Source organism: Caretta caretta, chromosome 3 (assembly GCF_965140235.1).
Source record: "Caretta caretta isolate rCarCar2 chromosome 3, rCarCar1.hap1, whole genome shotgun sequence".
Taxonomy (NCBI): domain Eukaryota; kingdom Metazoa; phylum Chordata; order Testudines; family Cheloniidae; genus Caretta; species Caretta caretta.
In genome coordinates, this window is record NC_134208.1 from 37467179 (window position 1) to 37480366 (window position 13188).

General features: G+C 37.6%; 1 protein-coding gene across 21 annotated transcripts in view; it reads left to right on the plus strand.

Moving 5' to 3' along the window:
- Window positions 1-13188, plus strand: part of MYT1L (myelin transcription factor 1 like) — a 384710-nt gene that overhangs the window by 289914 nt on the left and 81608 nt on the right. For 17 of the 21 annotated variants that reach the window (XM_048845402.2, XM_048845392.2, XM_048845389.2 and 14 more), the window contains 5 exons: window positions 5274-5521; window positions 7920-8156; window positions 10109-10230; window positions 10593-10655; window positions 11147-11215. In XM_048845402.2, the coding sequence (XP_048701359.1) occupies window positions 5274-5521; window positions 7920-8156; window positions 10109-10230; window positions 10593-10655; window positions 11147-11215 (739 nt within the window). The remainder of the gene's footprint in view (window positions 1-5273; window positions 5522-7919; window positions 8157-10108; window positions 10231-10592; window positions 10656-11146; window positions 11216-13188) is intronic. The other 4 variants (XM_048845399.2, XM_075126431.1, XM_048845403.2 and 1 more) reach the window with 1 other exon arrangement.

Here is a 13188-nt window from a genome sequence, read left to right on the forward strand (position 1 = left end):
GCTAAGCACATACTTAATGCTTTTGCTGAATTAGGCCCTAAATGATGAAGGATGATAGGGAATTACTCTACTATCTACATATACTACGGGTTCTCAACCTATTGACCATTTTGGGCCACATATGCAGCTCTCTATGTGTTATGTGGGCGGCATCCACACTATATATACTACTTATGTGGCCCTGGGGATGTCACATGGGCCTCAGGTTGAGAACCATTGACATATACACTCATCTCCCATTGATGTAAATGAGAGATACCTATATGTATGGGGATAAAACCCCTTTGACCTTGAAATAGTATTGAGGCGAGCTTGCTTTGGATGTCAACATCTCAGTCAAAGAATGAGTAAGGAGTGATGGTAACACTTTTAGATACATGTGGCTCAGTAAATTTCTTCTCCCCACCCCAAAGTGGAATAGGATGTTGTCATTCCTAATGGGCTTACAAACTTGCTGGGTGAAAAGCTGGTACTGTGTGGTGTATGTAGCTGTAAGTATAAAAACATGGGGTGAAATATGGGGTGAATTTTTGGCCCCACTGAAATCAGTGGATGATTTGTCATTGACTTCAATGGGGTCAGGATTTCCCCCACGGTGTTAAAACTAAAGTTCTATGGCTTTAGTTATTACGGGCATGAAAGGGAAGCAGCGATAACTTGCCAGTCTCAGGAAAAGACCTTTTCCTTAAGAAATGTTTTTCCTTAAGGAACTTTGCAGTCTCTAGAGCAGAGCTGGGAAATTTATTTTTCAGTGAGTAGTAAATTCACCTAAAAATGCATTTTTCAGGTCACAACAACTATTCACTAATTTGAGTTAAATATTGTAAATAGTTTCTACTGAAAAAAATTAGGAAAAAAGAACATCAAAACTGTCAAAGCAGTTTATTTTGGCCATTTTGAAGTGAAATGTTTTGTCTTTGTTTTGAAAACATTTTGTTTTGACCATTTTCAAACATTGTGTTTTGACTTTTCATTTCAAAATGGCATTTTGGAATAAATATTCAGCAATGGACTCTTCAGTCTAGCAGAGCAAGGTATGACATGATCCAATGGCTGGAAGTCGAAGCATAACAAATTCAGACTGGAGATAAATTATACGTTTTTAATAGTGAGGTTAATTAACAATTGGAACAATTTGCCAAGAATTGTTGCAGATTCTCCATCACTGGCAATTTTAAAATCAAGAGTGGATGTTTTTCTAAAAGATCTGCTCTAGGAATTGTTTTGGAAAAGTCCTATGGCCTGTGTTATATCAGAGGTCAGATTAGATTATCATAATGGTTCCTTCCGGCCTTTGAATATATAAATGTTAGAAATTTAGCTTAAAAAAAAAAAAAAGGTGAGAAACCCCAAAACCCAAAATTAAACATTAAAATGAAAGATGATGGCCAACTATTCCATTGTCTATATACACACTCATCTCCCATTAATCTAAATAGAAGTTACCTGTATGTCTGAAGGGGGAATACGCCTCCCCCTCGCCCTTCCTCCCCCTCCCCCCCATTCAAATAGCATTGAGGCTAGCTTGGGAGGTATATAGTATGAACCCACTGTATACATTAGGGAAGAAATTTTTGTTTTGAAGAGGTGTTATACATAAACTTAGTGGAGACTGGTAATTAATCAAAGGTTCATTCTGTCAAACACTGTAAGAGGAAAACAGAAATATGTATAGTATTAAGCGTCTGAAAAATGAGTCACTTGATGTTTGAATCTTTTAATTTTGAGGCAGCAACAGGCTTTGTGTCACAGACCATGAGGAAAATGTCATGGGGCTGATATATTCAGCAAATAAATTGGTGTGAGTGGCATGGACTGTGTTTTTGTGTGTGTGTGTGTAAGCTTTAATAAGAATTACACAAGGAGAGGACTCTGTATGTTGTATGCTATGATGCCTTGATGATGCTACAGAGAGATCATCTTATAAGGAAGAGGATTTGTTTGTTTGGCTTTATTTTCCCTTTAGGGACAACATCATAATGGGATACATTATAGGCTTATTTTATATGGCAGTAATGATGAGAACAGCTGGACCCAGTGTCCAGAGGAGTTCACAGAGCTCTGCAGGTGGGAGCTATTCAGGGATAGTGGAAAACTTGTGCAAATTTGTTCCTCTCCCCAGAAGTTGTCAAGCAGTCCTCCCTGAATTCTTTCCATCTCACTCCCTTGCACTGGGGCTCTACAGTCCCTGAAGAGCTCCTATGGGGTTCAGAAAAATTGATGGAGCTGTGGTTAACTTGAACAATAGAACTGGTACCAAGGCTGCTGGTGCTGGGGATAGAGGATGCTGGAACTGGGTCTCATTCTCTCATCAACCCCGTTTGTTTGGAAAGGACTGCATACCTTAATTTTGATGGGGCAGCTGCCACTCCCCAGCTTACTTAGCTATGGAGGAGCCTTTGGGATATTAGAGAAGCACTGACCCCACTGTCATCATCCCGTATGTAGTTCATCAGGGGAAAGTCAGAATCTTGGAAATGGAGCTGCCTGGAGCGGCTGCCTGAGAGCAATGTGGCTGTCGTTGATGGAAGAGATTGCTTTCTGCTTTCTGGTTCGCCACTCGGCCACAAAGCATAGTTGGATTACAGAAGTCCCAGCGACCCTGCACCATAGCAATGCACTAAATCACTATTTGGCTCGAAAGCAGAACTGCAAAATGTGTTTTATTTTTTATTCGGACAATGTCACTGCCATTCCCCTTCTCTGCAGATGGATTTCACTCTATCTGAATTCACTATAAACAAGAGTCCTGAATTTCTTTTTCAAAAGTAATGTGAGGTAGATAATCCAGGCTGCAAGAAGTGATTAGAAACTGTACAGTAAAGCTCAAGCTAAAATGACCACAGCCATTCACATATACTTAATACATATATAATGCTTTTCACCCTCAAAGCGTTTCACAAACAATCATTTATTAATCCTCACAACACGCCTAAGATTAAATATTGTGATTGCCTTTCTACTAATGGGGAAAATGAAGCAGAAAGATCATGTGATTTTATCAAGGTCACAGAGGGAGTCTGTGTCAGAGCCTGGAAGAGTTTCTTGTGGCTAATCCTATGTTGAAAACTCTTTATTACTCCTCCCTGCTTTCCTCTCTCCCTCCCTCCCTTCCTCTCTCTCTGTACTGATATAGGTATATAAAATGTCTTATATTATCTCATATTTAATTTAATTTTAATCAACTCTCAAATGTCTAATATGGCTGCATTTTTCTTTTGCAAGTGATAGAAAAGGCATGTTATTTATTCGTTTGAAATATAGTCCTAATTTTGCGAATTACATGTGCAAAGTGGTTGCTGTTAAAAAGTCAACACTTACTATGTCAACACAGTGGTAACTGAGATACTGTACTTATTTCCTGTTGTAAGTTTAGAGAATTAGTTGAGTATCTTGGCTACCAGAATGTAGCAACCATGCATAAATGCTCAGTTTTTAGTGACCAATATTGACTACTAGTTTCAGAATGAAATTTGGTGTAAAATATGTCATGGGAAATAACTCACAGGATTATTATCTGTGAATGTGCAGAAAACAACAGTGATCTAAAGAATGCAAAACAAAAAGAAACTTCTTGAATCTTAACCATCCATTTCGTTAAAAAAAAATCACACCTATGTACTATGTGGGTTTCCTGAGAAAACTTCTGTATCTGCTATGAATTAAGCATTTTATTTCACTTACAGTAAACAATGACTTCATTAACTTTTCCAAAAATGTACAGACGAAAGGGATGAAGTAAGGAGTATAAGATAAATTCTGCATTAGACTCTCCTGTTCTGCTTTTCCAGGCAGAATGTAGTCCATAAAGAGGCTGTGCTCAAGGGAGCAGATTACTGCATGTATGTCTGCCGCAGCACACCTGAAGAGGTTGGCATAAATTGAAACTGTGGAGAAAGAGATCTAACTAGTGTGTTGACCCTTTATATAGGGCCTTTATATAGGACCCTCTGTCCAGCAATTACGCATATATTCTATAGCACAATGACATGGCATTGTAACACATTTATTATATTGTTCAGTATGATCTTTGCAGAATACAGAACTCCACCTTAAAGGGGAGAAATCACTATACCATGAATGCATGTATGTGTAACTGCTGACATTGACTTCTAGTGTGTGGGCTATCTGAAAAACTCTGGGTTCAATAGACCAACTGACATTTTTTCTCAGTCATTTATTAAAAAAATAATTGAGCCATTTATTTTGGGCCAGGAGTGTGATTGGTTTTTTTTTAATTCCTTTGGCTATAAAATGTGAATATTCATGTTTTTTAAAAAAGCCAACAATATTGTCATGTTCTGTTTAAAGAAGAGGGGAATTAATTGTGCAGGCTTAAGCCTGATGTGGCGCTGTAGTGCTTTCTTGAGCATCCGTTGAGCCTTACAATGTGTGTCAATCATTATATAGTTAAATACACCCTTGTAGCCTGATTATCAGAGGTGCTGAGTGTACACGACTCCTGTTGTTTTCAACAGGAAGCTTTTGGTGCTCAGCACCTCTAAAAATCACACCGTTGAGCTCATTTATTTTTTCTGTTTATATTACATTTGCTTTAGCCTGTGAGGGCCCCACATCCATATTTGAACAATGCCTGATCCTTCATTCTACGGCCACCTTCTTTTTTCCATTTAGTCCTCCTCCTTTCCCTTCTCATGACCAGCACAGTACTTGCCCTCATTGCAGAATGGAGGAACACTTTGGTCAATTTGAGATTACCAAGGACGTATGGCTAGCACTCTGGCCTGGAGATCAAGCACATTATCCTCCCAATGAGCTTGATCCCCACTAGCTCCAGGGAGTGGGATTCCTAAGGTCGGTTGTGAATCCGGAGTTAGCCCAATTTGCTGGTGCAATACCACTCAAGTGTCCTATCGTTATATGCCCACCTCTTAATAAAAGCAAGTGACCCAAACAGTCCCCGTACAAATATATAATCGGCTCTTACTATGGAATGAAAGCAGTGTTTCCCTGTGCCGTTGCTGAAATTTCATGCACCGTGTTTGTTTGCTACTTCTGGCCTGTTTGTCACTACGGTGTACAGTCACACCCTCCGGATTTATTTCTAATGGGATGTTTAACACACACCCGATTGCTTGGGTAAAGGACTCACGCACAAAATCATAGAATACCTGCATCCTTTTTGTTGCCTTTGTTTTTTTAATCAGTCACTGTTGCTCATTATAGAATTCACCCACCGTAGACTGTTTTTCTTGTCATTTATGTAACGTGCTCGTACTTTTGAGTCATCCTTGTCCTATTTCTTCCCACAGCTAAACGTTATTGCAAGAACTCAAGCCCCACCAGCAGTACAACGAGCAGCTATGCCCCTAGCAGCAGCAGCAATATGAGTTGTGGTGGAGGCAGCAGTGCCAGCAGCACCTGCAGCAAGAGCAGCTTTGACTATACTCATGACATGGAGGCAGCACACATGGCTGCCACTGCTATTCTGAATCTCTCCACTCGCTGCAGGGAGATGCCTCAGAACCTCTCCACTAAACCGCAGGATCTCTGTGCCCGGGTAAAACTGAGCAATTACGTTTGTTGATGATGATACAAACCTCTAGCTTTGTGCCCCTGATAGGTCCAAGAGTCGCTTTAATGCCTCTTGCTTAATCTTTTTCTCAGAAAGAACAAAAATGTGGCAGCTCTGCTAAGGCAGCAAAATAAAAGACAAAGATGCAAATTACTCATCAGTAATTCTTGAAATCCAGATCAGTGCTTAGAGTTAAAATGGTGCTGATAAAATGTGTTGTTCTCTGTTTTAATTCTCCTCTTACTGATGGGGTGTATAGTAACTATGGAAGCTATTTAGGTTGCTTAGGTGGTATTAATTGCACTAAAGAATTTTTACTAACACTATCTGATTTATAATTGTAAGACAGAGGATGGTTTAATAATGTAACTTCATGTATAAATCATACATGGGCCCTAAGGTCTTACGATCTAGTACAAAGGAAATTTGTGGTATTGTACACAATGTTGTCTTACCGATCCAGAATATAATTGCTCTCAAATAGATTCATAATACGTTTGAAACAAACAAAAAATCCTCCAGTGCAGATAACTTTTAAGTTGCATAACAGTAATAATGCAGTATCACCAGTACTCTATAAAGTGTTAGTAAATTCTCAATATATTATTAAATGGCAACACTAAAACAAATAAAGTAAAAAGATTTTTATATTAACCTTTCTGTATTAAGAAAAACAGTAGCATTATTAAAATTCATCCAAATTGTAAAACTTTTATAAGAACCGTTTTATTTTGTTATAACCAGAATAAATCTTAACTCTGACATCTGAGGACAAATGACTATTTAAAATACACCAGCAACCAATAAAGTGCTACCTATAGGAGGCCACTAGATGGCTAAATAGACAGATGCAGTGCAGGGGGAACAGTTTTATTGTGCTTATAGAAGAGCTTATGAGCTGGCAGACATGTTCTGCTCTTCTCCAGATAAACAAAGGGTTTTTTTTCCTGTTGTGTAAAGCTTCTTGATCATACATAATGAGCTAACAATCTTACCAGTAGTTATTAGTAATGATCTTAATTTATATGAATTCAGTAAGGTTAGTAATTTTGTTTTCGAATGCTTCCTTTTATATTAATTGATTTAATCCTATAGATGAGGGAAATCTCTTTGTGGCATGCAAATAAATGTGATTGTGCTCAGTACCAATAGGAATTGAAAAAGTTTGAGCAATAACCTTAAAAATATTATGTGGCAAAAAAAATGTAATAACAAATCTGGGAAGATAAATACATTATCAAGCCTAAATTAATATCAGGGCAATAATCAGGAATAAACTATGGCAAAAAGTGTTTGTGTAGAATAATACTGTATAATCTGTCAAGGCAATAACCAAAGCAAGGGATTTTCATTAAGTGTCTTGCTGCTGTTCTGTTATTACCTCAAGAGGAAAGAGAGCTCCTAGACATCTGAGTAGACGGTAGAATTCACAGCAGTTTTGAAATCTAATTTCTGGTGAAGTGTTTTACTCTTGAAAAATTAAGGTTTGGTTGAGTATTTTGCTTCCTCCCCGCCCCCGTCTAAATGCCCTCCCACTCCCTGGGGGAAAGAAAGAAGAAGAAGAGGAGGAAGATGATTTGAAGTGAATAATTCTTGATCTATTTTCAAGCCAAAAACAAAAATCCCAAACCTACTCACCCTATACTGCACAGTTCCTCTGTCGCTGCAGGGAATGTCAGTACCAGCTTTGTTACCCAAGCCAGCTGATTATATAGATAGTCTTTGGAAAGTTAAGATATATTAAACCTTAACATCTGTGGTGGAGGAACTGTGAGATTTGGACGCATTTTCTCATAATATGAAGGTAGCAAACACAGTGTAAACCGACTGGCTTTAGTAACCAAAGCTCTTTTTTTCTAATTCTTTACCTATTAGTGTTAGAAGAGCAAAGTATTCTGCTTTTTTTTAATGCAACTGATGCAACTTGCTACCTGGTTTTTATTACTCTAATCATATAAGCAGGTGTTGAAAGGACTGGAAGTAGGCAGAATCATATAGATGTTAACTCTGTTAGACTAACCTGTCAAAGAGTAAATCAGGGACATAAACACAGCAACAAGAAAATACCTTTGGGGATTTCTCATTTCACTGTCAAATTTTACACCTGTGTTTTGGGAGGATGGTTGTGGTTAGTGAGAAGTCTCCCCTTTTCTTCCAAATATTAGATTAGCCTTTTGTGAAGACATGAGTGAATCTACTTTAACAGCATTAATGTTGTGTAACAGAATCATGCTACGTGTGGGAGGGGGCTTAGTGCTTACAATCTATATAGGCATGATAAAGCCTTTTATCATTCTACTAAGCAATCAGATTGAAAACCACAGAGAGGTGACATTTTGATAGTCCAAAGCTGAATTAACAATATTTTTTCTTCTTTTGACAGAATCCTGATATGGAAGTCGATGAAAATGGAACCTTGGATCTAAGCATGAACAAACAGAGACAGCGGGATGGTTGCTGTACCATTTTGACACCACTGGAGCCAATGTCACCACAACGACAAGCTGTGATGAATAACCGGTGTTACCAGCTGAATGAGGGTGACTGCTGGGACTTGCCAGTGGACTACACTAAAATGAAGCCCAGAAGGATAGATGAAGATGATTCCAAAGAGATTAATGTATGTCTTTTTCATCTAAGGGTTCTGATTGCAAATCTGACTGTTTTAATTCATTAGATTTCTAAAATCTGAAAGGGAAGAGGAAACACCATGTGTAGGTAATAAAAAAAAATAGATGGTTTCCTGACAAGAGGACTTTCTGGTGGTTAATCTTTCAAAATATATCATGTTGGCACACGTGTGATCGGTGACTAACTTCAATCCGACAACACTTGAACCGTGAATGTGAATCATGTTTTCTAACAGCACTGTCTTGTTAACAAATATTTTCTTCTGTGAAGATGTTCTAATTTTCCAAATCTACCTTATTCCATCTGAGGAAGTTGACATAACTTTTTTCAGTGTTGGTATCAAGTTTTTACCAGCTTTCCGAACAAGATACTCTTCTCAGATTAAGATTCAAAAGTGAAGGACTGAATATTTAAAAGTGTGTTTATACACACAGCTCTGCTCAAGAAGCACAAACAGAATACAGTATAAGTTTTCCATTAATTTAGCTAACCAGGATTTTGTTGTCAAAAGGCCTGCTCCTATATTCAGGAAAATACATTTCTTGTGCATTCAGGAAAGTAGGAGCACAAAGCTTTGGGTGTACAAGGGATACACAATAGGGCCTTTATACCATAGTAATAAAATATTTTATTTCAAGAGTATTATGAAGGAATATGAGGTGTGATACACTCTAAAAACCTGTAAACAGAAAGACGTAAATAAAGAAAACTTGCTCCATAGTGAATTTATTTTAAGTTTCAAAGCTTGTAACACGTAGCAAGTGTTTTCAGTCACCACTCTGAAAGGGTGGTCCTGACAGTTGTCAGACAGCTGCTTTTTTGGTGGGGAGTTGTGGGGAGGCTACTGTTTGTGCTTGTCAGGTTTCAACTCTTGCTCACTAGCCCGTTTGCCATTTTGATCCCATTGTAATCTAGACATGATTTTACAATCCCAGACTTTGTATAGCAATATTTTTTCTCCTGCTAGATCTATGTTATAAGATTAGAATTCTTATCAACTCTGTGTAGCAATATCTCTCTCCAATTTATTTTAATCAAAATATAGGATGGCATGATTTAAAAAATAAACTTAGAAACATGCAATAAAGTGATATTTGCTTTGTATACATTGGATGCAATCCTAGCTCAGCTGAAATCAATGGGGGCGTTGCCATTGACTTGGCTGGGGCCAGGATTTCTCTCATTATCTAAGAAATGGGAGATATTAAATACAATATAGAACTTGACTGAAACAGGAGGAATTGTTCTTTAATTCTGTTGCTCACAGCACCATCTGCAGGAGTTTCTGCATCAGTGCTTTCTGCCACATTTTCTTCACTTCTGAAATTAATGCTTAAGTTTCAAATATAAAAAAGCTAAATCCATCAGTAAATTTAATTACAAAATTATATTTTGCGAGGCAGATCCATTGAGGTTTGCCCCAGATTGTGACACTATATGTGTGTTTAGCAGTTGGCTGCTAACATCATTCCTGATTCATTTTTTGGGAGAATGCTTAACCATTTTAAAATGTTATTGAAGTTAGTGTCTTGATGGATAAGATACTATATTTAGGCTTTGTTTTTCTGTGGCTGTGGTTTGTAAAAACTCGTGACTTTGGAAAAAGTATTGATTCTTGTGAAAGAGAATAGAAACTGTCAGAGGCAGCTGCTGATACAGTTGGGAATAGACACCAAACAAAAGAGAATATCTGACTTTTGCCTCTTTCTCCTCAAATTAAATGGTATAATTCTTTTTCACGTGTTCTAAAGTGTGTATTGAAATGTAAAGGTACTATATAAAGGTCTAGCAGGTGAGCAAAAAAGGTAAAATAATGTCAACATTTTTCTGATTGAGTGGGAGTAATGGAGGCGATATGTCTTATAACTGTACGCAGCATTGTTTTTTGTGTATATTGCAGCCTCACCTAAGTGGGACTAATACCCATATGTTTGCCTGCAGCCAGAAGACTTGGATCCTTTCCAAGAGGCACTTGAAGAACGAAGGTATCCTGGTGAAGTTACAATCCCAAGCCCTAAACCCAAATTCCCTCAATGCAAAGAGAGCAAAAAGGATTTAATAACGTAAGCATAATGTGAGGTGAAATTATTTTTTCTCCTTTTAACCTTTCCTCTTTGTCTTTTTTAAACAAACAAGTACATATACGCCTTGCAGTATGAGCATGCAACATTTGCAGCATATAAATGTTTCCAACTGCCAGTTAAGTAAAGTAATAAGCTAACACATATTTGCTTGTTTTTAATGATGCTATATTGTACTGAGATGCCATTTTCATTTAATGCTGTTCATTTTGCAGCTTTTTGATAGGATGCTTAAATCCCCTTGCAGTCATTGCAGCTAAACTGGAAACAATGAAACTTTTAAAAGTTTTTTTTTTTTAAACATACTTACTATTTTGGCTGTTTTTGTTTTTGTTTGGTGGCAGATGTCCAACACCAGGGTGTGATGGGAGTGGTCATGTGACTGGTAATTACGCCTCACATAGAAGGTGTGACTTCATTTTTTTCATGGTGGATTCTGTCTTTTCAATTTATTGTTTTCAGCTTACCTCAACAATGCTGTCAAAGTAAAGATGTTGAACTATGTGTTAACCCTTTGAGTAATATATGTTGATATTAAAAGCATGCTAATTTGTGTGTTGTATAAACGTCTTTTATTTTTAAATAGATTACTAAAATTTCCAAAGTTTTCTTAAGCTTTTTGAGTAGTTAACCCAGGGATCACAAATATTTTTTGTTACATTTTACTACATTGTAAAAACAAAAAAAAGTTCATTTACATTATGTAGTATTGGAAGTAAAATGTATATCTAAATATATTCAGAGGGTTAACTATATTACAAAATTCAATATTACAGCACTTGCCCCATCGCTTTTCTGCATTACAATTTTTACTTTTTACTTTTTATGTTGTGATTGTTTGGGAGAGTTTAGCTTTTAAGGAGGTTGACTTACTTGGATATCCTGCCATGTCTTACAGTCTGTCTGGCTGCCCCTTGGCTGACAAAAGCATTCGAAGTATGCTGGCCACAAGCTCACAAGAACTCAAGTAAGATATAAACAAAATCATTCTGTTTACACATTTATTTGCTCAGCAAGCGCATATAATTATGACAGATGCTAGATATGCTATTTGGAAAAGTACTAGCTAATGTACAGGAACTGACCCATGCTTGGAATTTCCACTGAAATCAATAGGAGATCCATGCAGTGATTGGGCCTATAAATAAGTCTATTTCTTTGTTATTTCTTTTGTGCATAGAGTACACATTAAGGATGGGCAACTTCAGAAATTTTGCCGTCCCAGTCAGGACAAGCATCCAAATTTTGGAATCCCTTCTCAAATTTATCTAAACTATCTAAGTCTCTTGAAGTTATCAGTCTGAGCTGGAAATATCAAGAGAACAGATTCCAATAGACTAGTCTGATTCCAAAATTGGCAAAGCAATTATCTGACTATTTCAGAACCTCCAAGGAAGGTTTATTTCCAAAATAAATAATAAATAAATAAAAAAAATAATTAAAGGTCCATGCTTAGGGTATAAGGAGGAGGTAGGCTTTTTTTTTATGGAATCTGAACCAGTTCTCCTATCCCTAATTCATGTATTGTTCTCCCCAGGTTTGTATCACTATTATCAGCCTAATGCATTGCCTCATTTACCTACCTTTTTCTAGAGTTTTCTTTGCTATTCCTCTGCATTTTTTTCTCTCTACAAAGTAACAATTTCCTTTCAATACTTCAGAGTGAACATTGTAAGCAATAGACATTAGTTTTTTTAAAGTATTATGTTGAATTATTCAATTAAAATATAAAGAAAATTCTGTAGTTTTGTCTATGCTGAAATAGGATCTTTTAATATTGGCAGCAATTAAATATATTTATATATGATTAGTTACACTGTTCTGATTTTTAAAAAATTAATAATCTAGGTTATACAAATAGTCTTTGTGGTTATAGTGAGAAGTCCTACCAAGAATTCTGTAACCTCCTTCAAAAATGTGCATGTTCTGTTCTGGTCAAGCAATACTACAGGTCCAAACTGACTCTTCTCCTGCAGCCAGAGCTTTGGCTAAAACTGTGCACATGGAAAGGCTGCAGGATTGGATAGTTATGTGGTATTCCTCAACAGACCCCAAACACGTTGTACAGAGGGACAGATATTTAAAAGTAAGGCGGCAAGAATGGGAAGGGACAGCATGAACAAATACTTGGTGATGATTCCTGACCATGCTGAGGAGTATTCCAAACATTCTTGGGCGGGGGGCTACCTTTGCTGCCATGACTAGCATTTTCTTGAGATTCATACATGCATTGTTGGGAGAACAGACCCTAAAGCCTAGGAAATGTTTCAGAAAGTCAGCTGCTAAGGCAGATTGCTCCCTAGATTTGTCTAACATAGCCAGTGAGTTCTCATGTGGGGTAAGAAAATCACTTTGCCTAATTTAAAATCCACTCCAAATTTACAGGTTTGAATGCTCAACTCAAATGTTGTTGGGATCCCATTCCACTTAAAGACTGTGGGATGTGTGGGGGCAGGGAGGGAGCATGCATGGAAAAAGTCAAGTGAAAGCAGAGAGTGAGAAATAGAATAAAGTGAGGGCAGAGTGATTCTTGGACTCAGAACCACATGGTGGGTGTGCAGGAGGCTATCTGCAGCCACAGTGGTTGGAGGCATCATGCCTGCATAAGGCGAGCACAGACAGGATGACTGTTGGGGGAGCAGGGACAGTGTGTTTACTATAGGTTCTTGCTGCTGCTTTAGAAAAGATGTGACATACAGAGACAGTTTAGATGCCTGAACCTGGGATGTCCTGCAGCAGCACAGAGGTGCAACTGGAGGGAAAATCCTACTCAGCCCTGAGCTACAGCATGTCCAGTATAGATGGAACCATCAGGGAATTTAGTTGCTAAGATCTATGAAGTCCCTACTGAGCATGTGCGAACTGCAATTTTGAAAGGCCAGATTTGGACAGGTTTTCATAGGGATGCACAAGGCACATTCCTGACACAAAGGTCACTCC